Consider the following 26,648-nt stretch of genomic DNA (forward strand, 5'->3'; position numbering starts at 1 on the left):
GATTAGGTTATTTCCACATGGTTTCTCCAAACCCTGGACTTAATCCTCTACCAAGCGGTCCACATTCTGCCTGGATGCAGAGGAGGCAGGCGCTACTCCCAGCTAAGGAAGAGTCACCTTTGTGACTCCTCCCTCAACACTGCGGGCTCAGATGGGCTTCACGCAAGAAAAACCACCCCTTCCGAGAGACACCTGCTTAGCCAACCTGCTAGAAACAGAGGCAGCTGCCTGGGGCTCGGCTCGTACATGGACCCCAGCCTCTGCCTGACGGAACAGGGCGGGACAGTCACCCCACTGACACCTAGAGGCAGCTCAGCCCACAGCAGAACTCCAGCAGGCTTCACTCCAAGGCTGGCTCCACTCAGCTGGGTGGTCCCCGGGCCACTCTAAGCTTTGACTTCCTTGCACACAAGGCGGGGCTACTGCAGGAGAATGCTGGAAGGTTTGAGCCTGGAGCCGGCACAGCTGAGGGCTCAGTGGGCGGCTCCACCAGGCTCCCACCTGCTGCCCCGAGGCCTCCCCACCCACCACTCTCTCCTCTGCAGCCTGGTCACACCTGAGTAGCTACTACGATCAAACTGGAGTCAGCAAGACAAGGCTGAGGGGCAAGAGGCAAAGGCAAACTCCGTTACTCCCAAAAGATTTTCACCCATTTTAAGATGCTTTAAAATAACTTAAAAACATTTAACATCTCTGCGGTTACGTGCATCTTATGGTCTCTGGCTTTCTACACGTGTGAGCGGCAGCATCTTTTTTTTCTTTTAGAGGTACACACAAAACAGTAGCATCTTAATCATTAATAGAATCTTACAGGTGACAACTTGCGGCATGTGGTACACACCAGATGCTGCTGAAAGTAGTAAAATTCCCAAGAAAGAGTCCCAACCTTCCTGGAGCTGAAATGGTAGGGAATAGCTCTGAGACAAGCAAGCCGGAGACCCACGGAGGGAATCCGTGGCCTGTTTCCATGAGAGGAATGACAATACCCCGGGGAAGCTGCAAAACCAGGGTCAGGAGCTGCTGACCTGTAAGTTAGCGGTCTGAACTGTCTACGCTGGGGTCAGCGCTCGAAAAACCCAGTGGACACTTCGTTACCAAAGTGCCCCTTTCCCAGGGGTGGAACTGCAGCTGCACAGAAAGGAAATGGCTGAGGTTCTCTGCGAAGGAATAGGTGACAGCAACACGCAGGAAGGCGCAAGCCTCCCGCAAGGATTCAAGGCTGTGGCCATTCTCTGGGCACTTACCCCGAAAGAGCTTCTGGAGAAGGAAAGCAGGTGAAGACATGGGAACAAGCACATGATTAAAAGGAAATAAGCCATTAAAAAAGCTCACCCATTCTTGGTACTCAAGGGAATTAAAGCTAAGGAGGCCTCTCCCTTTAAAAAAAAAAAGCTATTACAAGGTTAGTATTTAGAAGAGAGAGAGGCACACTTAGGTTAAGGGGTAGATCCAACTTTGAGCTGGTTCTTTCAGAAGGGCTGGGGAGGGTCCCTGGCTGCTGAACCAAGTTACAGCTCCTATAGCTTTGGGGCTCAGGGAAGCTAAACTTCTCAGTTACCCACCAGCTCTACGCTGTACCTCGACTTTCTGCAGGCCGGGTGGGACACACTGTTGAAGAGCACCGTTACTGCAGAAGTAGCTGAGGCAGACCGGCTGCCTTTCCCGACTGAATAAAGGGGGATCCCCTGGTCCTCTGAGGGACACCCCAGGCCCTCCTACCTCCCGAATGATCTGCTTCCGTGTCCACGGTCCATCCGTCCTCAGTCCCCAAGTCCGACAGCTCCCCCTTCAGCACCCCGTTGCTGAAGGGCACAGTACTTTCTGGCAGTGGCGGGGTGGCGGCCTTGTCCCTGGGGCTGGAGGTGGTCTCTGTACAAGAGTCTTCGAGCCCCGAAGTGCTGATGGAATCTGAGCACTGCCCAGAGGAGGCCACTGAGGGGACACCCTGGCCGTTGTCGGACACACAGGTGACACAGGCAGTATCTTCTGCCAGGACACCTGCCTCAACGAGCAATTCTCCAAGGGGGGCAGCCGGCGGAGGGCAGGGGGCCAGGGAGATGTGGTGCGCGGCGTTCTTTGGCTTCCTGTCCTTGGTGGGGCTGGACAGAGGGCTGGTCAGGCAGCTCACGCAGGTCTTTGGTGGTGGCAGAGCCTCTGCCTGCAGGTCTACGGAGGGGAGGGCAGCGTCCACTGGGCCCGTGGCTGCCTCCGCTGTGGCCATAGCAGGCTCCGTGGCACCCTGGCCCAGGGCAGTTTTCTGGCTGGCTGGGACACAGCTCTCCTCCTTTGGCCCCTGGAGCGGAGCAGCCGAGGCCTGACACACCCGACCTGCGATCCTGCCCATCGTGGTGGCCAGCACCTCCTCGGTGGCCTCCAAGATCACCTTGGAGATGATCTGGAAAGCAGCCTGCTCGATCTTCTCGTGTCTGTCCAAGGTCTCTTCCTTGCCCAGCTCCCGGGTGACGTCTCCGTCCCAGGCTCTGGCCCCCCTGACCCGGGGCACTGGCGTCTCGTCGGGCACCGCCAGCTCTGCGTGGGCTGACTCCAGGAAGCCACTCAGCAACTTCCCCACGGCGTTCTCCTCCACCACCGGTGGGCTGCTCCCCCCCTTCTCTCCCCTTCCTCCCAAGGGAGCCAGGCTGGGGGCTCTGCTGCTCTGCAACTCAGGGCCCTGCTCCCGGGACACCGGACCTTCTTCCAGCACACCTTCTCCTAGCACCGCATCACCAGTGCCTTCAGCCCCGCCCATCTCCCTGGTCTTCTCCCCGGGGGCTGCAGACTGGCCCTGCTGGCCCTGCCCTGCCGGCCTACCCAGCACGGCCTCTCGCTTACACGCCTCAGCTGCTTCATGGGGGAACGGAACACCCTTTGGGGACAGCAGGGGACACTCTAGAGGAACAGACGTGGCTTCGTCACCCGTCAGAGCGAGCTCTACCCTTGCACTGTCTTCTTTACGTGCTCCTGGTCGAAATCTCGTGTCCGCAGTGTTGGGAAGGCTGCCCGAGGACTCTGATCTCCGACAGGCCGGGTGCGCCCGCAGCAGGGCCGGCGGCTCCACGGAGGGCTTGCTGGCGGTGGAGAGCTCCCTCTCCCTCTCCGGCTGGGTGATGCTGAGGGGCGGGGCCGCTGCTCCAGGACAGGTGTCCTCTACAGGGAGCGTTTCCTCAGTAGCAGGGCCGGCCCTCAGCTCCACAGCGCTGGCCTCCATCTGTTTGTCGTGGCTGCTGATGCACTCTTTTTTACGAGAGAAAAACCACCACCAGCCGAGGAGTGCCAGCACTCCAGGCAGTGCCAAGGGGAAAAGTGAACGGAATTGGATCGCCATCCTGGAGGCGTGAAGTAATTACACCTGTGAGAACAGGAGAAGGGGATGCTATGAGAGCCAGGTAGTAGGATCCTGATATGACAGCCCAGGAAAGACAATCTACAGGCTGCGGCAGAGCCTCCCACTTTCCCTGCCCCTGAAAGGAGCCTCCCTCCCTCTGCACACACCCATGACCCTGGCTGATCCACAGAGGTGGGTGGGCAGGAGGAGACACCTCTCTCCCTTCTGCTCCCTCATCCACGCATACTCCCTTGAAACAAGCTAAGCCTTCTCTTGAAACCAAATCCCTTCCTGCATCTTCTTGATGCCAAATTCTCCCTATGTTTCCCCAAGGGAATAGCTATGTTTCGTGTTTTAGTTCTCTAAACTCCCAGAACACTTATCTATTCAGGTGGTGTTAGAGCATTCTTAAATACCCATGGAATCTACATGTACATGTCCCTCGCATGCAGCCCCAAAATCATGAGTCAATGAAATAGGAGTTAACACAGCAACAGAGTCAGAAGAAAGGATGAGTAAGATTTTTCAAAGGACAGGGGACGCTCTAAGGTGAGGGACTAGCAAAACACACAGTGGTGTGGAGATAGCGTCATGTTTGAGGGTCAAGTCCTTTAGCGGACTTGATGAGGTCCTGTATCTGCTGCAGAGTCTGGACTTTTTCCTGTAGACAACAGAGAACCAGCTTTGGTCTGCAAGGCACATACACCAAACTGTGTTTCTAGCTTATTCCGGGAGCAGGACAAACAGTATTATCAAGCAAAAGGAAGCTGAAGACCTAATCAGTTAGATCCAGGCAAAGAGAAATAAGAGCTTAGAGGAAGGCAGTAGACATGTAAAGGAGACAGGAAACAGTTTTCTTCACCTGTGACATGGGGACACATCTTATAAAGGATGGCTGGTATAAGATCAGTTGAGACGTATTAAATACTTGTAGGGACTTTCCTGGTGGCGCAGTGGTTAAGAATCGCCTGCCAATGCAGGGGATACAGGTTCGATTCCTCGTCAGGGAAGATGCCATGTGCTGCGGAGCAACTAAGCCCATGCACCACAACTACTGAAGCCCACATGCTGCAACTACTGAAGCTTGTGTGCCTAGAGCCTGTGCTCCACAACGAGAAGCCACTGCAATGAGAAGCCTGTGCACCACAATGAAAGGTAGACCCCACTCGCCGCAACTAGAAAATGCCCACGCAGCAACGAAGACCCAATGCAGCCAATAAATAAATAAATAAATTAAATTAAATTAAAATATAATAAAAGCTTGTAAAGCAGGGTTAGCTCTCATTAGAGGTCTGTGATGAACTTATTCTAGAATACACACTTCCATTCAGTGCCTCCCATACCAGTAAATTTTATTCTCGCTGCAAAAACTATTTCTTAAAACCAAAAATCCTCCATTGATATGGTGAATTACTCCTTAATTTGGTTTGTGTTTTGTTTCAGAGATAAATGTAAATGCTTTAACAACTCGTACTAGTTTAATTTACTTATATCAATGGTCTTTGGAAAAACCAGAGTATACAGTTCCCCAGGTAGCTCTAACGCTCAGCTGAGGCAAAAATGTTCAACCACTGAAACAAAGTCCTGGAGACTTTGCTTCTCAAAGTGCAGTCTAAGGCCCAGAAACACGGAGCATCACCCCAGAACCTGCTATAAATACAGTATCTCAGCCCCACCTCAGACCATTTAACAAGACCAGCAAAGGGTTCATAAGCACATGATAGCTTGTGAAGGAATCTAGGAAAAGTGTTCTGCTCCAAAGTGAGGGGGTCAGGGAGGGATGGGGAAGGGTCATTTCCAGAAACTCCTTCATCTGTAAAGATAAACCTTCTTGCTAATATTTGAAGATGAAGCAATGGGATTGGAAAATACAGATTTAAGCAGTGGCCAGGGCTCAGAAGACTGCATTAATCCCTTCAGGCAGAAAGCTTCAATGATGCGACCTTACAGCTTCAGATTCAAACAGGGACCCTCACTAGATGCTTTCCCTTGCATTGCTTAATCCTCAACCACCTGGTCTGGAATATGTATCACCATCCTAAAGGTTAAAATAATTCAAGGTCACACAGCCACGGGGTTTACTCACATTAAATCTAGAACCACTTTAATGGGTCTGTGCAGACAAGGCATTGTACAGGCCAAGGAGAGTCGTCTGTACTCCTCTTAAAACTTGATGATCCTACCCTACGACCCCAAAATCCCACACCTGGAATTTCTCCTTAAAAAAACCACAGGCAGGGACTTCTAGGTGGCGCAGTGGTAAAGAATCCACTTGCCAATGTAGGGGACATGGGTTAGAGCCCTGCCCTGGGAAGATTCCACATGCTGCGGAGCAACTAAGCCCGTGTGCCACAGCTATTGAGCCTGCGCTCTAGAGCCCGTAAGCCACAACTACTGAGCCCATGTGCTGCAGCTGTTGAAGCCCACGTGCCTAGGGCCTGTGCTCCACAACAGGAGAAGCCACTACAATGAGGAGCCTGTGCACCACAATGAAGAGTATCCCCCGCTCCCAGCAACTAGAGAAAGCCCGTGTGCAGCAACCAAGACCCAACACAGCCAATAGATAAATAAAATAAATTTTTTTTAAAAAGTCTCTTAAAAAAAAAAAAAAAAAAAACACAGGCAGGAACTTCCTAGGTGGTGCAGTGGTTAAGAACCCTCCTGCCAATGCTGGGGACACGGGTTCGATCCCTGCTCCAGGAAGATCCCATGTGCCACAGAGCAACTTAAGCCCATGTGACACAACTATTGAGCCTGCGCTCTAGAGCCTGTGAGCCTGTGTGCTGCAACTACTGAAGCCCACGCGCCTAGAGCCTGTGCTCCACAACAAAAGAAGCCACCACAATGAAGAGCCCGTACACCACAATGAAGAGTAGCCCCCTCTTGCCACAACTAGAGAAAGCCCACGTACAGCGATGAAGACCCAACACGGCCAATAAATAATTTATTAAAAAAAAAATCTGAGGGGGAGACCTGGGCATAGGAGTTTTTTGTTCTTTTCAACACAGGTGATTCCAACGTGCAGTCAAGTTGGGGAAATCACTGTTCTTTAACAACCTGCACATACCTGCAAAAGGTGGTAGATTACGGATATTTGCTTTGTGTTCAATGTCTTTGACATAAAAATAATAATAAAATGAAATTTGAGAAGGAAAAGAAGTTATGGGGGAAGGGCGCACTCAGGATAAAGCATTATGTAGGTGGCCCCTTATCAGGAGATCAAGTCCCACCCAAGAGATCACACGCAACAGGACGTGGGGCTGGGGTCTGAACCCGGGTTTTCTCGTCAGTAAATTTATATTCTAATTCTTTATTAACCCATTTCAGCAGGGTTTCTAGGTGATTCCCATGATATTCTAGCAATTCTTGGCTCTCAGGTAAGAGATTAAATGGACTGGGATGGAGAGGAAGAAAAAGAATTCTATGTCTTAACTACCCATGGGGGCAGTCTCCTCATTTTACACATCAAGGGCCCAAGGCCACAGGCTTCAATTGGGGTGTGTGTGTGTGTAAGGAGGGGAGTTGCTATCCAAGACACAAACTGCTTCTCAAAACAGCTGGGAGAAGCCCCTGCCTCCCCTCTTGGAACTAAAAGCTGATCACAGGGGTCTGCCCTCCAGCAGCTGTCCCCATCCCACCCCCAAGATCTTAGAAGTTGGCTATACCACCATAAGGCAGAGGCCCCACACAAACCACCAGTCTAGCTTTGGTTCTGTACCCCAGGAGATCCACACTGCAACCCAAACCACAGCCCACCACGTCCCGGGCCTCTCCTGCCACCTCACATGTTCTGTTCCCAGTCCTAATTCAGACTGAACGCACAGAACCAGATGCCTGGGGCCATGACACGTGCTCCCTGCCTGCTGCTCTGTAGCCCAGAGACACCACTGCCACTCGCCCATCTAACCCTCCCAGCCCAGCTTGGTCCCCAGAGGCTGAGGCTCAAGCCCCCAGATCCACCATCTATAGCCCCACCCCACCGCCAACAGGCTACTCTGCTGATGACAGCTCAGGAAACACTTTCTGCATTTCCAAGCCAGACAAATACCCTGTTGTTGTGCCAGAAGGGCCTCAGAGAAGGCAGGTAACACTGCTACCATGAAGCAGAGTCAGCCACCCTACAGGACCCTGAATGTCCCACCTGGTCCCCAGTGCCCACCACTTACCCCTGGGACTAGAGCTGAGGAACCAGGAGCAGCGGCTTCTACATGAGGAGCAGCAGCTGCCCCACCTCTCCACCTGCCCGCGGCAGGAACTGCCCAAAAAGGAGAGCTTGAGAAAGGAGGGATGAGATCCCCAGACAGGAGGGGAACACAGGGTTCGTTTATTTCTTTCCTAGCAACCCGGGGATTGTGACTAGTGACAGGAGCCAGCTCCATCAAGAACAGAGCCAGGAGCCCCAGAGATCAGCAGACACTCCACCCAAAGGTGGGGTTCAGGAGGCCAGTGGGTTTCACCAAGGGTGTGGGGGCCTGGGGGCACCTCACTTCCCACCAGTCAAGGAAAGTCCCTCACTTCCTTGGTCAACTTCGAAGGGCCCTACCTGAGCCAATCTCACTCAGATAGATTTGTGAAGTGAAGGCGCTGTTTTCCCTGCTTTACCTGGTCTGACAGGCCTGGACAGGTGGTGCAGGACCCACTCACCTTTCCTGAACCCTGATGGGGCCGCCTTCACTCACACACGTATCTGCAGCCTCACGAGAACCACTGCTCCCTTCCTTCTCTGGGCACAGACTCATGAGTTGCTCTCTTTGCCCTGGGTTTGTGTGTATGTGGGTTTTTTTTTTTTTTTTAAACCTGAACCTCTGAAGATGTAAGTGGCATTTAACACTGTAGGTCTAACAGCCTTCACACTCACTCACTAATGAAGGCAGCCTCCTCCCCAGGGCCTCCCACTCCAGGCCCAGGACACTCAGGCATAGGAAAAGCCTTGCAGAAGAATGCAGAGCCAGCCCTAGCATTGGTGGGGAGGAGACCTGGCTATTTTGAATCTGGTGGAACTGAATAGCTGCCTGCTTATTTTTAGCAGGTCCATTTGCTGGGAAATAGATGCAGGCTGGCTGGCTGCCCAGTGGTCACACAGAGCTCAAGGCAGGGCTACGTGCCACAGCCCCACAAGGCTGCAGCATTCACCTGGTCTCTCCAGGTTCTAAAAAAGATGTCTTCCTTCTCCCAGAGGAGCCGGCGGCTTCTTAGAACAGCTTACCGCTGGAGAAGTAATGGTCTCACTCCCAAGCCTGATGACCAGTGCAGTCACTGCAGTCTAGAGCCTTCTGCTAAACAAGATGGCAAATCTCTGGGAGATTCACTAAACAAGAAAGCAAAGAGTTCCAGTGACTAAGTCAATTTGGCTGTGGTTATTGTGGAAAAAGAGCTGCATGTGATTAATGATGGGGGAGGTGGGGCACGATCGATCCTAAAACAAGAGCTTAGGGAGCCAAGAACCTTACAAGTCCAGTGTGGGCTTGAGCCCGGCCAGCGAAGCCAGATCTACTTTGTGTTCTGGGTCTTAGTTGTGGCATGCGGGCTTCTTAGTTGCAGCATGCATGTGGGATCTAGTTCCCCGAGCAGGGATTGAAACCGGGGCCCCCTGCATTAGGGAACGCAGAGTCTTACCCACTGGACCACCGGGGAAGTCCCTACTCTGTGTTCTGGGTAGACAATTCCAAGTTGAAATCTGAACATTTCTTCCATTATTCGGGCGTTACGTGTTCACTTTTGCTCAAGATGGTCCCTGGGTGTTCACCAACAGGGGACGCAAGACAGCACATCAAATTCTTGCTAAGGGGCTTCCAAGGACAGAGAACAGCTACATAACCTAGAACCTAAAGCCTAGCACTTGCTGCCACTGCATTCAGAGAATAACAGCAGGCTGCCGGCCGGGCCAATATTGTCCCTCACCTGCCACCCCAGAGGAAAGCCACATGCACAGAGGTCTTTACAAGACTACGAGGGTGCCTCTGGGTTTGCACAGGATGCATTTACCCAATTCCTCATCAGGCTGAGGTTCCGCACATACGTTCAAATACGTTTAAGTAGCTGCAAGAAAAAGCTTCTGGCCACCAGAAGCTCATGATCCCAATGGAAGAATTTCCCTGTACGTCTCTCATACACAGATGCACCAAGGTGAGCCTGACTTCAGAAGCAGGCAAAGAGAATGCAGGGAGGCCATCTCAAAGAGGGCCATGATTTCCTTAGGTTGTAATGGTGGACTGGTGACATAAATTAAGGTTCTAAACCCAAGATGCCCTGCGGAGTGGAGGGAGCAGCAGAGTAGAGCAGAGTGAGCCGGGGCCGAAGAGCTGGCAGGGCTGGACAAAAGGAATTTGACCTTTACTGTCAGGACAACGGGAAGAAGTCATGGCAGCTGTGACACAGCCAAAGCAGAGCAGGTCGCAAGAGGCAAAGGCCTGGGCCATCCCCAAGGGGCGACTGCAGTCCAGGACTGGCGGCCACTTAGTCACAGGGGGCTCCTGAGCACTGGAAATGTGACCAGTGTGACTCAGGAACGGAATCTTACATTTTATTTGATGTTAATTTAAATCTAAATAGCCACATACAGCTGGTGGCTACCTAGTGGACAGCGCAATGCTAGATGGTGTCCTCAAAGACCTGAAGGAAACACAAGAGCTGGATAAATGCTGTGATGGCCAGCGCCTACCTTGCTGGGCAGAGTTTGGTCCTGCCCCTGAGGGTAGGGGACGATGGTGAGCTGGGCCACTGACCCTCAGCAGCATGGCTGAGGCCCAGCAATCACAGAGCCGGGGCCATGCCGCAGGCGGTTGGTCTCGCCCAGCCTGTGTTCACAGGGTTGTTACCTTCATCTTTATGGGGTCTGGGTGGGCTGTGCCTCATGCTGGCACCCTAAAAGATTCCAAATTAGCTCACAGTGGGGACTGTCCCCCACACCCTCCATTGTGATGGCCCAGCATAGCGGCCAAGGGAGCCAGTGCGGCCAGACCAGCCACACTGTCCGTTCTGGGTGGACCAGCTGTCCCACAAAAGTCAGCGAACACTTTCAGGCTGCTCTCCAGGAGCCCGGAGGCTTTGCCCAGTAACATCTGGGTGAGAAAACCTGCTCAGTGAAGCCCTCTCCAGCCAAAGTGGAAACTCACGGCACCAGAGCTTCCGGTAAGAAGAGCCAGAAGTGAAAAATCCCATCTGGACATGGTCTCAAATTAAAAGCTCTTCCTCTTCCAGCTCAATGAAAAACTAAACTGCCAGTTAGGAAAACTTAAGAAATCAGGGACTCACACAGGATGAACTGCCCTCCTCCTCCTCTGACCAAACCCACAGCCGTCCAGTCTCACTAGGCTTCAGATAATACGGGAAAATCAGCATCTCCTACAAAAGATTTCCCATTGCTTCCCTAGGGGGTAGGGATGTAGTTTTTAAAACCATGAACAACCACGTCACATCCATCCTGCCCCTCATCCCTGGCTCCTGGCAAACTTCTTGCTTTATGAGTGAACCCTGACAGGTTTCTGAGGACAGAGATAGAGCAGATGCCAGGGCACATGGAGTTTCCACCCATGCCACAGAACACAAGACTGCCCAAAAGGTATGAAGGTGCGCTCTGACAACAAGCTCACCTGAAAGCTCATAAGGACGGCACATACCTTCAGAAGGAATCAGAAAAGATGCTGGTGTGAGGCACAAGACTCTTCCCATCCCCACCTCAGTGGGAAAAGCAAAGAGTAAGACATTGACTTTCCAAATGGCAGACAGTACAATATGACCAACTCAGAAATCATATAAAGGCATAAGGTAATTTCTACTCAACAAATATTTATTGGTACAAACAGGGTACAAAGTCAGTGGGACACAGACATGAATCAGACAAACGTACTGCCCTCTTTCAAGCCTTTCAGTTTCTTTTGAGGCAAAATTCCCCAATGACCTCTTCTCCAGTGGGCCTGGTACTGCCCCCCTCTGCCACTGACCAAAAGTCAGCCCAAAAGTCTGCCATAGCCCAAAAGTCAAGCAAGTGTCCTGGCCGGCGCAGTGGGGAGGGAGAGGGAGGAATCAGGCTGCCAGACACTCTGAATCAGAATGTTCTAATGTCCTGGGGTGAGAGGTGGAAGGACATTAGCGTGAATGGCAGCACTGTGGGCACCAAGGGGGTTGGGGTGCTCCATTCAGCCTGTAGACTTTCATTCTCACCACTACCTGGTACCCAAGTCCAGATCCCCTCTCGTTTCAACTACTCCTTAAAGTAAAGCCCGGCCTTTATTGGGCTTGTGTGTGTGTGTGTGGGTGTGGGTGTGTGTGGTAGAAGGGATCTGGGGGACTGGTTGTCTTTGCCGCCTTTCCACCAACCCTCCACCTTCAGCCTCATGGCCCCAACGCATGCTTGGCAAAGGGGCTTATCCTTGTGCACAGATCAGCTTGCTTCTGGCTGGCTGCCCACTCTTGCACACCTTTCTCACCTAGGCAAGGGAGTAAAACAAGAAAGGAAGGGGCACTGATCCAGGAAGCAACCCAAGAGAAGGGGAGAAGGAAGTCCCAGGATGCGGGGAAAGCAGAGCCAGGGGACCGCGGATGCTCCCCAGGAGCAACGCGGAACTGCTGAGTATGCAGTAAGTTTTAAGCACCAGAGCGGCTTCCTGCCAATCGACCGCAGTGGTCAAGGCTCAGGGGGGAGTCAGAGGAAAAGGACTGGCGAGAAATACAAAGAAAACCATGCTAAGAAAACAAAGGAAATTAACTAGAAGAGAAAGGAGGGGGGAAGACAAAAAAGGAAATATGGAGAACTAAGAACTCTGCAGCCATAGCAATATTTATATAACACTGTAATGTGACCAAATGTTGGGCTACCTTTACACTGAGAGGATGAGGGGGAAAAAGTGTAGGAATGGGCCAAGTCCTTATCTTCCAGAGTAGAAAAACAAAACAGAATATTTTTAAAAAGGAAGAAAGGAAAAAAAAGGAGTAGTGTACTATTTAGAAATACAGTCGGCCCTCCTTATCTGTGGATGCAGAACCTGAGGCTAGAGAGTTGGGCATCCGTGGATTTTGGTACCTGCGGGGGTCCTGGAACCAATTCCCCAGGAGACCAAGCGACAACTGTGTACTGGTGAACAGTAAGAAGGATGGCTGCCTCTAGAAGACAACAGGACAGGTGGGGGAAGCGCTCCAGGAAAGGGGCTGTCCTTTCAAACCTTAGCAAAGTCAAATCTGTCTACAAGCAACGCTTTGAGAGAAAATTAATACAATCTTAACTACAATGGATGCTCTATTACCACACAACTTTGTCTTCTCAACCATCATAATAAATATGTATTAGTGCCAATCCATCTATGTACAAACTTATACTGCTTTATTTTCCCATAATAACTGATACCAATCTTGCTTCAGAAGCCCTCAACTGCCCTGCTGACAGACAGTAACAATCAAAAAGAGAACATGCTTACTGACAGACCCGTCAGAGACAAGGTGTCTGATCTCCCCACCCCACTGAGGTCTAACCAGCATCAGGTAGCAGGACCCCCCAGGGCTAGCCATTTAATAAAGATCTGAATACCCACAAGGAGCCAGGTTCCACTAGGGATGGGGGCAGGGAGGTGGGGGAGCCCTCAGGAAGCAAAGGTGGAGGGAGGGGTAGGGAGTCACATTTCAGATAACAAGATAATACTGTGAAGATGCAGGAACCAACAGAAGAAACCTGCAGCCTCCTCCAACAGGTTCAGAGAGCTAAGCCCTAGGCATCCCCTGCATGTAATGAGTTAACTATACTCCTGTGCATCCAGAATGGTACTAGTTGGGAAAGTTGAGAAAGTCAATCACTTTCTGTATTGTATAGTTTTAACAAGGAATGGAGGCTGACAAAGGCTGGATAAAGTGTGCCTGGGAGAGGGGGAGCTTTAGACAGAATGGTCAGGGAAGACCTCTCTGCAGAGGTGGCAGGAGAGTGAACAGCAAGGAGCAGCTCTGCCAAGATCTGAGAGGACAGGGAAAGAAGATGGGGAGAAAGTTCCAGCTGGGAGAGGATCCAGCATCCTAAGGCAGGAACAAGCCTGGCTGACTCAAGAGACAGCAAGAAGGGGAGGCAAGGATGAGGCTACAGGGACTGCTGCCAGAGAAACTGCTCCCCATCATCACTGGGCAGAAGCCATGTTGAAGGTTAAGAACCTGGAAGAACAGGTTCACCCAACTCCCTCCAGAGAGGGGGACCGACTTGCCAGAAGAGCCAAGGGACTGTAGTTTCTTAATAAACAGAAGAATTGAAATGGATTGCAGAATCCATTCCAGGACAGAGTGCCACTGTAGTTGGTGGTGTGGCAGGTACATACTGTGTGAGTCAACAGGGGTTCACTCTGAGTTCTCAGCAAATCCATCTGCCAGGAAGCCCTGGGGTCACACCACTCATTAGCCCTGGAGAACTGCAGCTAAGCCCTTACCCACAGCCCTCCACGCCCTCAAATCAATCTGTTCCAATAAAGTGGGCCCAGCTCCACTCCAGGGAGGCGGGCTTGGGGATGGAGGACAGAGACAGACACACACACACACACAGCCCCACAGAAGCCCTTGCCACTTCTTTGAATCAGACTTTGCGAAAACAAGCTTGCTCTCTAGCCAACATAAACCATAGGCAACAGAGGACCTTATATGGCTCTAAGCTTTCTTAATCAGAAACAGATAGATGGGCTGGACCTGGCAGCTCCAAGTTAGAGGAAAGAAGGAACAAGAAAGGGGGGAGAAAGGAGGGCGGTGAGGAACAAAACTTGTCAAACCCCTTTTTCGTATCTCTTCAGTCTCAGTGGCTTCCCAGTAAGAATTCCCACTGAAGGGCATGGGTTTGCCTTCTCTCATGGTTTTAGTTTGGCTTAAGCCAGAGGATGCCAGTTATCAGGCTGCTGTGAATTCATAGTTTTACAGTTTTTAGTGGCCTGCCCTCAGGTTGGGTGACTTCCCATGATAAATGGAACTAATGGGATTTCCTGAGAAATCGGCTGCTGGGTCATCCTTCCCTAGGATGGCAGTGCTGACCTAGTAGTGCCTGCTCACTGGGCTGCCTGGGTCATATGCCTGCCTGGCCCAGGGGGCAGGTTTGGGCCCTTGCCACAGGTCCAGATAGAAAAGGCAGCCCCAGGGACCTTGTAAGTGGCTGCCCCCACACACATATCTCCCACAATAGTCTCTAGGGTGGGTTTATTCTCCTTCCTTCCCTGATTAGGAGAGGCAGCAGCTTTGGCACGAGGACCTGCCCCATACACTGAAGCCACATGTACTTGGCCCTCCTAAAGGATACCACCTGCTAAAAATAGCATGACAGCACATGCTTGGCCGGGCAGGCCTCACCAAAGTCAAAGGACAAAGCAAGGAGGTTATTCTCAGCACAGCGTTTTCTCACTAGAGACAAAGCTCACACCCATCCCAGTGCAGCTCAGGGCAAGCCACTCCTTTCTCTTTGGAGGGACAGGAAGCGGGGGGGGGGGGGACGACGACGACGACGACGACGACCACTGGGGACGCAGGGCAGGAATTGTCTTCACAGCCAAGGCTGGAGGGAAGGCGTGGGGCTGAGGGCTGAGCCCGAAGGCATCCTGCTGCCTCCTCCCCCAGGCGATGGCCTGTTGAGGGCCAGGGGATGGTCTCGTGACCCTGTGTGAAGTCTGACAGGCCACATTATTATTAACCAGGCAGAGAGAGTTCAAGGCTGCCTTTTCAACCAGGTGACCGAACTAAGCCATATAGTCTTCACAGCAGTTTTCCAGGCCCTGAGGCATGGCTACCACACCTAGGAGTCTGTCTGCTCTTAGTCACGGTCATTACTTGTGTTCTCATTGCTTGTGTGGCTGGAAGGCACTGGATGGTTGCATTATTCTGATGATAAAACACTGGAAAGACAAGGGTGTTAAAGATCCTTAACTTTGTTTCCGTAAAATGATAACATTCAAAGAAATGTGATACAAATACCTCCCTCCTGGGCTGAAGGAGGCAGGGATGACCCGGCAGTCTGACTCAGTTTGTGGGATAAATGATTTTGCTCTTTTAAAAACCCAGTTTCACTTTCTGGATGAGGATGGAGCAGTAATGGGCAGTTAATAAGAAACAGCCTCTAAGCATGGAGCTGGAGATACTGAACCGTGATCTAGGTCCCAAGACAGTCCAGTCCTGTGCCGTGGGATCAGCTTACCTTCCTCAGGGCCTCAGTTTCCACCTATACAAACTAGAAATTCTTAACCTCATAGGGTTGAGAGGGAATAAAAAGGGAATAATGTGCAAAAACCCTCCTAAGTTATCAGGTGTACAGTAGGTGCTCAATAAGTGTGTTATGCATCTTCTGCTGTCAGGGTCCAAGAAAAGAGTTTACATTATGTGCCAAAGGCCAGTCAAGCAGCGTTCAAACTAAGCACACCCAGGACTAGATGAGGGGCATCTGGAAATAAAGCCCGCTCCCCAGAGCTGGCTCCACACCAACGCTTCGGGATCCCCACTGGGGACTAACTCTCCCCAAGGCCTTCGGTAAAGACAAGCCTCCTAACACTGAGATGGACTGAAAGAGCAGAATGAAAATGACACTTGTCTGTAAGGTGTCTGCAACCTGGTTTAGCAGAGGGCCCACACTGAGAACCTGCAGGAAGTCATCCGGTGAGTGAAGGACCAAATAGTAAGTCTGCTGACATGACAAAGGCCAGGGAGCACAGGTCTTGGAGAACCAGCGAAGACCTTTACAATGATAAACAGGCTCTCAAGCCAAAACAGCTTTCCCAAGGCTTAGCGTCTGGCCCTCTGCTTCACGCTCCCATGCCCAGACCCTCTAACTACACTCCTTTCTCAAACTGTTTCATAATTGATCACTGCCCTCCAAACTGGCAGACTGGAATGTGCCTCTGAACATGCCATGAAGGGAGCTGATAAATAACTTGTCACCAAAGCTGTTGGGTTTGTGGAATATGGAAGACTAAGCCCAAACACGTGATGCTTTCCAAGGCAAGACAATGAAGCTTTTAGAGTTGGGCAAAGAACTAAGACCAATGCCGTCCAAGAGAGCTTTCTGTGATGGTGAAAATCTCCTGGACCTGCACTGTCCAGTACTGCAGCCACTGGCCACGTGAAGCTGCTGAGCACTTGAAATGTGACTACGGTCACCTAGGAACTAATTTTTAAATTTTACTTAATGCTTTAAAACTAGCTACACATAACTAGTAGCTACCCCAGAGGGTAAGGCAGCTCTAGACCCTCACCTGTAAAGATAGATTTAGGAGAATAAAGATATTGTAAAAAATAAAAATACTTAGTACAATAAATAGCACCTTAGAGCTAAGTGAACTTCAAATGGACCTAAGACAGCGAATTGGCTTTTTTTCATTCTTTGACTTGTACCACCCATGCATCCCAAGCCCAAACACACCCCGCCCCCAGTACATAACCCTGCAGGCAACTCCATCTCTCAGCAACCCTAAGCAGCTGACTAACTCCAAAGCTCTCAGGAGCACAATCGGAATGCCTTTGATGTTGACCAACCTTCTTTCACCATCTGAGGAAACTGAGACCCCAGAGGGCCAACAGACCTGCCTAGAACCCCAGCCAGGTTTCAGCCCTGAAAGCAGCACCCAGATCTCAACCTCCATCACCCTGCCACCCCTAATCCAGGGCTCTTGCTAGCTAAGCCCAGAGTGAAACAAGTCTCTTCAGCCCTCAGCACTGCACACCTTTACTTCCAGAACACTCCTCAGGCCCTGCTTTGTTTCTAAGTGCATTGGGCCTCAGTGAGGACTGGCTAAGTGAAGGCAGCCAGCTTGTACTACCAGATGGGGACAGAATGTTTACTACCAACTGCTGCAAAGTATCAAACCGAGCTGTAGAAACATTCAGGTGGCAAGAACTGGACAGAATGAAGACCAATTAGTAGAACCATTTAGGAAGAGGAAAAGGACACCTTGAAAGCTCTTCATGACTGAAAGCCAGTCCTCAGAATGCTGAATGATAACACACACACTCCTTTACTGCAACAATCTGCTTAGAAAGCAACAGAAAGATTAGGTGAAAAGTTCATGGACTTGACGACTCCTTGTGCTTCTCACAAAAGCCCTCCAGAGGACCTAGTTTAAGTCCAAACCCTTACTAGTCAGTTTCTCTATCCCTCAATTTGTATTTTTTATTAGCCATTGAAACAATCCCAAATGACCTCCAGCTTCACCCTCCTCAACTGCACTCAGAGGTGTGAGGGTTAAAGGATTAGGGAGGTGTTTGCTGGTAACTCACCCTGCAGAGTAACTGTCAAGGAAAAGGCGCCACCTAAATTTCAGTTCCCATGTCTCCACCAGCTACTTCTCCAGACACTCTGTCCTACCCAAAACACTGCCATTGTTTTGCACAGCCCAAGTTTAAAACTAAGTACGAGGACCGGCATGTTTGCTCAGTGGAAATACCATATACAACCGGTACTTGATGTGAAATGATCAAAGGTGAAACCTGTGTGAGACATTACACCAGAAAGGGATGTGGAAGAAACAACCTGCCCTAGAAATGAAGGTTTAGAACTAAAATACATCCCATATAGATTAGCAACTCATAGTATGAGATGATTTCAGTGGGATAAGAGGCCCATAAGGACCCACCACCTCCCCAGAGCAGGGAAAACTCCCCAGAATGGCAAGTTGAAGGTATTAACTCACTCAAAACTTCCCCACAGGAGCACAGCAGTCCAAACTGCAGAGAAGCCCCCTCATTCTAGACTCTCAGGGAAGATCAGGAAGGAGGAGCCTGGGGAGAATGGGCTGGAAAGCACCAGCTCACCAGGCACATGGGGTGTGGCAGGCTTGAGCCAGGAGGCTGGCTGGCAGGCAAAGTGTGGGGAAGCCAATCTGTCTTCCTCCTCCTTCCAACCCAGTTTCCAGGTCAGAGATTGGAGAGTAGGGTACTTTTATTAAAATTCAAGTCACTTAACAGATTCAAGAGAAACTTAAAGTCAGTCTCAAAGACTCTTTGCTGGGGGGCAGGGGGGGCAAAATCAATGCTTGAGCACCCATCATGTACCAGGCACAATGCCATGTCTTTAGCATGACAGAACACTGAAAAGCCTAAAACGGCTTTCACCCACAAATGATGGTTAGGACCTGGCCTGGGTTCAAAGCCCAAGAATAATTTGGGTGACCAGGTAGAGCAAAGCAAATTACTTTAAAATACTGATGCTGAGAAACCTTATACTGGAGACACACCCCCTTGGCACCAGAGCAGCTACTTCCAACAGACACCTTCACTGTCACCCTGCAGTGGCCAAGTTCCAGTGTACTTCCTAGAAACAGCTGGGAGGAGGAACTGATATTCACACAAAGGGCTCCAGCTAGGGAGTAGACCAGTCTCACTCACAGGCTGGGAGGGGATCAATTACCAGCAACTTCTGGGCCATCACCCAACAATACGTATGACAATAGAGCCTATTTAATTCAGGTAGGCACAGAGGCTTCAATGATTTGCATACCTGTAGGATCCAGAGCACCTACTCTAGCCTAGGGCCATTCTTCATCTGAGAATACAGCCAGGAATTACTACCCCAAAACCAGAAAACTAGTTTTGAGGTTAAAGAGGAAAGGTTCATCACAAGTCAAAAAAGCTCCCCCAAAATTACTCTGCTTCTTTCCAGCGCTGAGAAAGTCTTAAATAATCAGCAGGTGAACCACTTGAACTTCAAAAACAGAGGAATCTGATAAATGGTGAAAGCATGCTGCCCTCTCTTCGTTTCAAAGATGCTCTGTACCTTTAAGAGCAAAGAGGGTGGGTGGTGCTTACTAAGAGCCCAAACTCCTAAATAGATAAAAGCAAAAAAAAAAAACTAATTTGGGAAGGACTTAAGTTACAAGAACAAGGTAGCAAGGTAAAGTTACTAATTGCCAGAATTAATAGCTTTTTGTGAATGGTGTTTCTTGATCAATAATTTCGACCAAGGGGTCGGGGGACAGGATACCAAACCAACCATGTACCAAGTGTGCAGCAACCCCGATTTCCCCGAAGTAGATAAATTTAAACACCAAGCAGGCCTGAACTTCATAGGGGAAAGACAGCTAGTTTAACCTAATTGCCCTGCCCATACACCCTACCCGACTTGAGAGGCCTCCTCTCACACCTGGAGTTAAGTGCACCGGGTTTGTGTTAGGCGGAGGCCGAGGGGCAAGAAGGGCCCCTCCAACCTCTGCATCTCCGCGGAAAAGGGAGACCGCGAAACGCCAAGGGCTTCCAAACAGCTCCGGGTCGATTAGGCACCACCCGCCACCACCAGCTCCTTTCCTTCTCTGTGTCTTCCTTGGAGGCGAAATGGGATGAACCGCACCCAAGGGCACAAAATAGTATAACTGGTGAAAGCCCGCCCCCAAGGCATCCAGACCAAGGCCTGCCCAGACACACTATGACCAGCAACTCCGAAACTACCGTGGGCCCTACCGGCCGAGGACCGGAGGTGGGTGCAGGCGGAGCCGGACACGTGACCCTCGCTCCCGCGGGCATGAAGTCAGCGGGCACACGGGGCGGAACAGCGTTCGCGTCTCCGGACACCCTTCAAGGGGCTGCAAAAGCTAATCGTCTTGAGAGACACCGAGCCCTTGACATCGGGACCCTAACTCGATTCAAACGGTTTCCCTCCGGCCGCAACAGGGTTCCAGCCATGACCGATCTCACGGCTCATCCTCGCGGTCCCGCAGACGGAGCCCCTGCCCCCGGTTCGCCGCACTGAGCTCCCAGGGGCTGGGCTACCTGCTGGGGTTCGCCACCGCTGGCCTCGGCGGGGAGCGCCCCAGGGCGAGCTAAAGGGGCCCAGAAGTTGGGTGAGGTTCCCGAAGTGACCAATTCCACTCCTATCCCTCGGGAGGGGGGAAGGGGTGCCCGCGGGCCTCGGGGCACTTCCTCGCCCTTGTGAGCACCTGGCCCTGCCCACGGCCCTCCCGCCGCCGCCTCGGGCTGGGTACACACGACCTTTGAGAAGCAAACGCGCGCGGGGCTGGGCGACCTTGGGTGGGACGCGCTCGGGTCCGTCCCTCAGGAGGGTGTGCGCGCTCGGGGCAAGTGGAGCCGCAGAGGGGTGTCCCGAGCGTCGCGCCCTCGCGGCCCGCCCCCGAGGACGGTGCCGCGCGTGGAGGTCACCGCGCGGCTGCAGAGCGCGGCCCCGGCCAAGCACACGCGATTCGTCAGCAAGAGCCCGGCGGAGAAGGGCGAGGGGGCGCGCAGGCGACGACAGGGAAGGGGCCTGCTTGACAGGAGGCGACGGGCCGGAGCCCCTCTGCACGCGCTCAGCGTCGGGAGCCTCGCGCCCCGGGGCTCCTGGCGCGCGCGCCGCTCCCCGCACCTGCGCCACAGGCTCACCATCACCCCGACGGCGTCGCCCTCGGGGCCCGGCAGGTGGTCCCCGGCTCAGCCGCTCCCTCAGGCCGCAACTTACCAGCTCCTCAGAGACCGTCGGGATGCAGACTCCTCGCGCCGCCGCCGCCGCCCCCTGACCCCCCGGCCCCCCCGGCCCCCGCCTCCGCCCAGCGGCCCGGCCCCGCAGCGCAGCGCTCCGGCCGCTCCCCCACGTGCTAGCCCGGGCCGGTGGCACACAGAGATGTTAAATACTGAGGACGCGCAGGGACGTGCCCGCGGCGCGACGCAAAGCCCCGCCCCCCGCCCTCGTGCCCCCGCGCCTGTCAGGCTCACCTGCGCGTGCGCGCCGCCGGCCGCTCCCACCGCGCCGCTCCCAGCTGCGCCAGAGGGGGCGCGGTCTAGAGTGCTCGGCCAACATCCAGCCCCCGCCGCCCGCGGCCGGGCCTTGCTCACGCTCTCGCGAGATGAGTTGTAATCTCGGCGGGGCTTGGGAGAGAGGCTGGGCTGGAGGCTTTGGAACACCCCTAGCTCCTCCCCCACCTACGGACCTCGAAGCTCTGCGCTTCAATCCCTGCGCGGGTTTGCCTACCTCGGCTGTGGGATGTCTCGAGGGACCAGTTAGACCGTCTTCCTACCTCGGTATAAAGAGGCCGGTAGAAAAGACAGAGGGGCAGGTGATGCGCAGGGCTTCCCTTTGCCTCCCTTGCCTATATGTGTGTGTGTGTGTGTGTGTGTGTGTGTGTGTGTGTGTGTGTGTATACGTATATAAATATATCTATATAATAGAAAGAACATATATCTATGTTACATAGATATATTCAGTGTAATTCATTACATTGTACGCATAATTAGGTGATACTAATAATTGCACGATAATAACTGCGTAATGGGGAGTACCCGGCACCACTCAAATGCGGCATTCTTGCCCATTTTCACAACTTGGTGATGTCGAAGTGAAACAAACATTCCTCTAAAGGGGATTGGGTTTTGGAATAATTCCTGCCAAAAGACAGCCCTCATGATCTATCAGTGACTGCTCAAGGAAACTTGGGAAGATAAATTGCCCGCGTACAGGTGGACAAGGCGGGGTTCCAGCTGGCCAGGGACATAAGGACTTTAAGTGAAAAAAAATCATGCTAAGAACTATTACTTAGGAACACGCTTAATCCTCACTAGTTATCAAATGCAAATTTAAATCATGAGGAGATACCATTTACCTATTGAATTGCAAGTGCAAATTCACATATATGTGAATCCAACTGCATGGTGTGATTAGGGACATGAAGGAAACAATCAGGAAAGAAATAACAAGAAGAGACCTATTTCAGGTTCTGTTGTTCAAAAAGGCCTAAGGTGAAATTTAAACTGAAACCTACGTAATGAGAAGGATCTGGCCTTGCAAATTGTACTTGAGAATGAAGGTTGGGGAGTATTCCAGCAGAGGCAGCAACATTGCCTGTGTTACAGGAAACAGCATCTGGTGAACTAGATCTTGTGGATGGACTACAGTGAGGTGGGGAGAGTGCTGGAAAAGAAGACTGGAGACTATAAAGGGAGAAGGGGTTTTTTGGGGGGAGGTGAGGGAACCGGGTCACTTTATAAACCATAGTAAAGCTTAGATTTTATTCTACTCTATTCAGCTCCCAGGCATGCTTTTACTCCAGGGCCTTCGCACTTGGTATTCCCTCCAACTGGAATACTCTGCAGAGCTCAACTCCCTCACCTCTTTCAAGTCCTTTGCTCAAAGATCACCTACTCAGTTTCAGTGAAATCTTCCTAGGAGACCCTGTTTAATAACTGTAAACACACACACATACACACACACATTTCCTTGTCCTTCACACCTTCTTTATTTTTCTTCACAGCACTTAGCCACTATCTACATACTACATATTTCTTTTATTTCATGAGTGGAGGCATTGTTGAGGGGATGCCACATAGAGGGCACTCAGTAAGAATATGTTTAGTGAATGAATGGGAAGCCATTAAAGAGGTTAAGTAGAGAGTGACACAATATAATTTCTGTTTTGAAATAGGAGCTGTAGCTGCTGTGGAGAGACTGGACTAGAGCAAGACTAGCACAGAAGCAGTGAGACCACTTGGGAGGATGGTGCAGTTGTCCAGGTGAGAAACGATGCTGGCTGACCAAGAGTCATGGCAGTGAACATGAAGAGACTGCTTTGGACTCCAGATAGATTTTAGAAGTAGTAGCAACAAGACTTATTCATGTTGTTGGGGGTAAAGAAGAGGGAACGATGCTTCCTTTGGCCTGAGTTACTGTGTGAAATGGGGTACAGTTTATTGAGACGGGGGAAGATGGGGGCAGAGAATCATTCATTTCATTTTGGACCGATGAAGGGTGTACTGTTTTCATAACATCGAAGTGCAAATAGTAATTAAGCTGGATATGCAAGCCTGCAGCTCAGAGGAGTCAGGCTCAGAGGAGTAGGTGGGAAATATAAATATGTATTGAAAACCGTGTAAAAAAGTGGATATTTTACAGGAAGAGGATGTCCTGGCAGTGGTGGTGGAGGTAGGAAATGTCCGCAGGGAAGAAACTGAAAAAATGATGCCGGAGGGTGAAACCTGGAAAGTGGCAGGAAAAAATGGGGAGTGGGAGGAAGAAGAAAGAGGGAGTGGGGGCCATGTGTATGGTTATGAGAAGGAGAGACAGAAAGCAGGGGCAAATGAGACCGATATGACAGTCACGTCTATGCCTGGGGATGGGGACAAAGGCCTGCCAGGGTAAAAGGAGTGAGGGGAGAAAAGAGGAGTGGGAGAATGGGAACACTGCGGAAGGTACAAGACTCAAGTCCAAGGGGAAAAGGTGAGAACACAGATTAACTGTAATCACAACTAGAGATCAGCCCAGCAGCTCTGGCTGAAGAGGAGGCCACAAGGTCAGGGCAGTTCAGAGGTCACAGGTTGATCCTAGTATGAGATTAGAGGATGGAGGAATGAGCAGGGAGGTGAGGATAGAATGTGAGTCTAAGAACTTGGCTATGAGGAAAATACGATTCCACGGTTAGACTTAAACTGTAGCATGAGCTCATAATGGGCAAAAGCCAGCTTAAGGCAAGGATTTTAAGCTAAGTTGCACAAAACAGCCTCTGGACGTCGATGGACTACCTGAAATTGCTCACATGATATTATAAGTATGGTATTTTCTGTGGAAATAGTTATGGAGAGCTTCTATCAGATTCCCTAACCCCAAAGTTTAAAAAAAAAAAAAAAACAAAAAGAATAAGAATCTGGTACATAAAGTAAGACAGAATGTAACACCGTATATTAAAGAAAGGAATATGTAAGTCAGAAGGAGGAGACATGGACTTCCCTGGTGGTCCAGTGGGGAAGACTCTGTGCTCCCAATGCAGGGGGCCCAGGTTTGATCGCTGGTTGGAGAACTAAATCCCTCATACCTGCCACAACTAAGAGTTCTCATGGTGCAACCAAGAAGTCTGCGTGCTGCAACTAAAGATCCCATGTGCTGCAACAAAGACCAGGTGCAACCAACATAAATAAATAAAATAATAAATAAATACATATTTTTAAAAGAAGAAGGAGGAGGAGGAATTGAATAACAAAGCATCCAAAAGAGACAAAAAAGAATCGGGCAGTGCCCCTCTAGGGGAGGAGGTACCCTATGTGGTCTAATCAAAAAGCTGCCCCCTGCTAAGTAGAAATGATTAGATCAGAACCTGCCGCTATTATTCATTTAAATTCTGTAACTCATGCTCCTCATGGTGACTCACCCTCCAAGCAACCTTTTGAGAATTCTCTACGAGGAGAGAAGCCACGGTTGAACCAATGGAAGGCGCTGGTCCACCAGACAGGTGGACTTTTGTCATTGTAAGTTACAGAAGTAGCCCTCTGGTTTTCTATATCTTGTACATCTTGTGAATGTTTTTTGTTTGACTCAGCTTTCAATTCTGGGAGTTAACTGTGATGAAGTTTCTGAGCCTGTCCTAAAGCTGAATGAGGGCTTGATACAGGACCCTGGCGAACTTCATCAAAACATCATCTTGTGAGGCCCTCTTCAGATGTCAGCCAGTTGTCTTCTCCCGCAGCCCCTCTAACGTCAAGGGGCATGTATTTGAGAAGTGGCCTGCCTTTCCTACTGGAAGCAGTAGGAACTTTTTCAGTGCTAACGAATATGGACTGTCTCCTTTATGGGTAATACAGTGAAGGAGTGTCTTTCCTCCTTTGGTGTAACTGAACAAACAAGAGAAACTAACCTCTCTTACTCTCCATCCCATTCCTTGTTCCCTTAAACTGCAGAAGTGTTTGGTTCTGCCCCAGGACCATGTGTGTCTGCAGGGAAGAATGAATGATCTCCTTCTAGAGAAGGCAATGAAAAGAGTTGGGGAGTAACAACACTAGTGGCTAATACTTAATGAGCACTTAACGCCCAGCACCGTGCACAGCACCTTATTCTAACCTCCACGAATATCAGCCACACAGCAGCAGAGACAAAGTTTTTAACCCAAGAAATCTGACTTGGAACCCACGGGTTAACCAGTTCACTATACTACGTGTGGATCTAGGGATCCAGAGACCAGTTTTATACTAGGAATGTGTCTGGTATAGATTGAATTGTGCCGCCTTCCCTCCCAAAAAGATAATGATGCAGTCCTAACCCCTAGTACCTCTGAATGTGACTTTATTTGGAAATAGGGCTGTTGTAGATGTAATTAGTTGAGCTGAGGTCATAACTGGAGTAGGTTGGACCCCTAATGCAATATGACTCGTGTCCTTATAAGAAGATGGCCATGTGAAGACAGGGAAACAGAGAGAACATCATGTAATGACAGCAGATTGAATTTATGCATCTATAAGCCAAGGAATGCCAAAGATTGCCCACAAACCACCAGAAGCAAGTAAGCGCCAAGGAAGGGTTCCCTTGCAGGCTTCAGAGGGAACAGAGCCCGCTGACATCTTGATTTTGGAATTAATCCCTGCTGTACTGTGAGACAATACATTTCTATTATTTTAAGCTGCCCAGTTGGTGGTACTTTGTTACAGCAGCCTTGAGAAGCTGATACAGGGCCCTTCTTTCTTGAACCCACAGATGCCAGGTGGTACAGGAGAATGTGAAGTCAATCAGCAGGTGATAAAAGGGGGCTGTCCCCTTCCTCCCATCTGGACCCAAGGTGCCATGGCTTCACAAGGCAGAGACCTCATCCAAGTGGCTATGATGAAAGGGCTTCAAATAGGCACTACTCAGGCTCTGACACCATCAGCACTACATAGTTCTTGGGAATTTTCCAGCTACATATTTAAGATCTTAATTCTGGTTCTGTTCAGTGGGTGTCTGGCAGGGGTATGGTTGGCCATTTCCCAGAACCCCCTCCACTCTTCCCAGCTTCTTCCAGTTTTGAAGTGGAACCTGAGAAACTCTGCAAGCTACTTTGGACCATAAACCAGTTTAGGTCCTTCAACTATAGCCAAGCTCGTATATATAGAGAAGCAATTAAATAATCAGAGATTGTTACCTACCTCATTTTATTCCATGAGAGGCATCTCTTTGGGGCCAACTGCTGGGACTCATGAGCCCACACTTGCTGGGTGCTGTATGGATGTTTGAATTGCTTGGACTCTATAAGAAAAATTTCAATGAGCCCTCTCTGGTAAGGTTTATAATCTTCATGAAATATTTTTGTTAGTTTGCATACCTTGCTGTGCACCACTGCAGCTGGGATGGTCTGAAACAGCAAGATCCGGAAGTCTCAAGTAACTGCAGAGAGACAGGAACTTCCCTGGGGATGGGACATTTAGCCAAGGTGACCCACCATCCCTGGGGATGGGGCAGAGCACATAGCAATATGGGGGCTCAGACCCCATTCAAATTTTCCATTGCCCCCAGCCTCCACATACCCTCTGCTATTTCTCTGGAACCATTTCCTGCTCTATCCAATCTAAAACCTGGCATGTTTCTAAGTCATCTCTTTCTTTTGTTTGATTAGGCATTCAGGTTTCCCACAGACTAGCACATTCTACCCAGGACTTCCACTAGTCCACCCAGTGG

At 50.7% G+C, this 26,648-nt stretch overlaps 1 protein-coding gene and 1 long non-coding RNA gene across 4 annotated transcripts in view; one reads left to right on the forward strand and one right to left on the reverse strand.

The window, feature by feature from the left end:
* AKAP1 (A-kinase anchoring protein 1) overlaps positions 1–20,843 on the reverse strand; it is a 34,605-nt gene extending 13,762 nt beyond the window's left edge. Inside the window, exons 1-2 of one of the 3 annotated variants that reach the window (XM_057715243.1) lie at positions 20,703–20,843; positions 1,720–3,349 (exon numbers count right to left, since the gene is read on the reverse strand). In XM_057715243.1, coding sequence (XP_057571226.1) covers positions 1,720–3,325 — 1,606 coding nt within the window. In that variant the 5' untranslated portion in view covers positions 3,326–3,349; positions 20,703–20,843. Of the gene's footprint in view, positions 1–1,719; positions 3,350–14,678; positions 14,698–19,699; positions 19,796–20,702 lie in introns of those variants that run through there. The other 2 variants (XM_057715244.1, XM_057715245.1) reach the window with 2 other exon arrangements.
* A 1,839-nt stretch (positions 20,844–22,682) lies between these two features.
* LOC130840123 (uncharacterized) overlaps positions 22,683–26,648 on the forward strand; it is a 32,720-nt gene continuing 28,754 nt past the window's right edge. The window contains exon 1 of the long non-coding RNA XR_009049970.1: positions 22,683–22,747. This is a non-coding gene — a long non-coding RNA (uncharacterized LOC130840123). The remainder of the gene's footprint in view (positions 22,748–26,648) is intronic.

Source organism: Hippopotamus amphibius, chromosome 17, assembly GCF_030028045.1.
Source record: "Hippopotamus amphibius kiboko isolate mHipAmp2 chromosome 17, mHipAmp2.hap2, whole genome shotgun sequence".
NCBI classification, from domain to species: Eukaryota; Metazoa; Chordata; class Mammalia; order Artiodactyla; family Hippopotamidae; genus Hippopotamus; species Hippopotamus amphibius.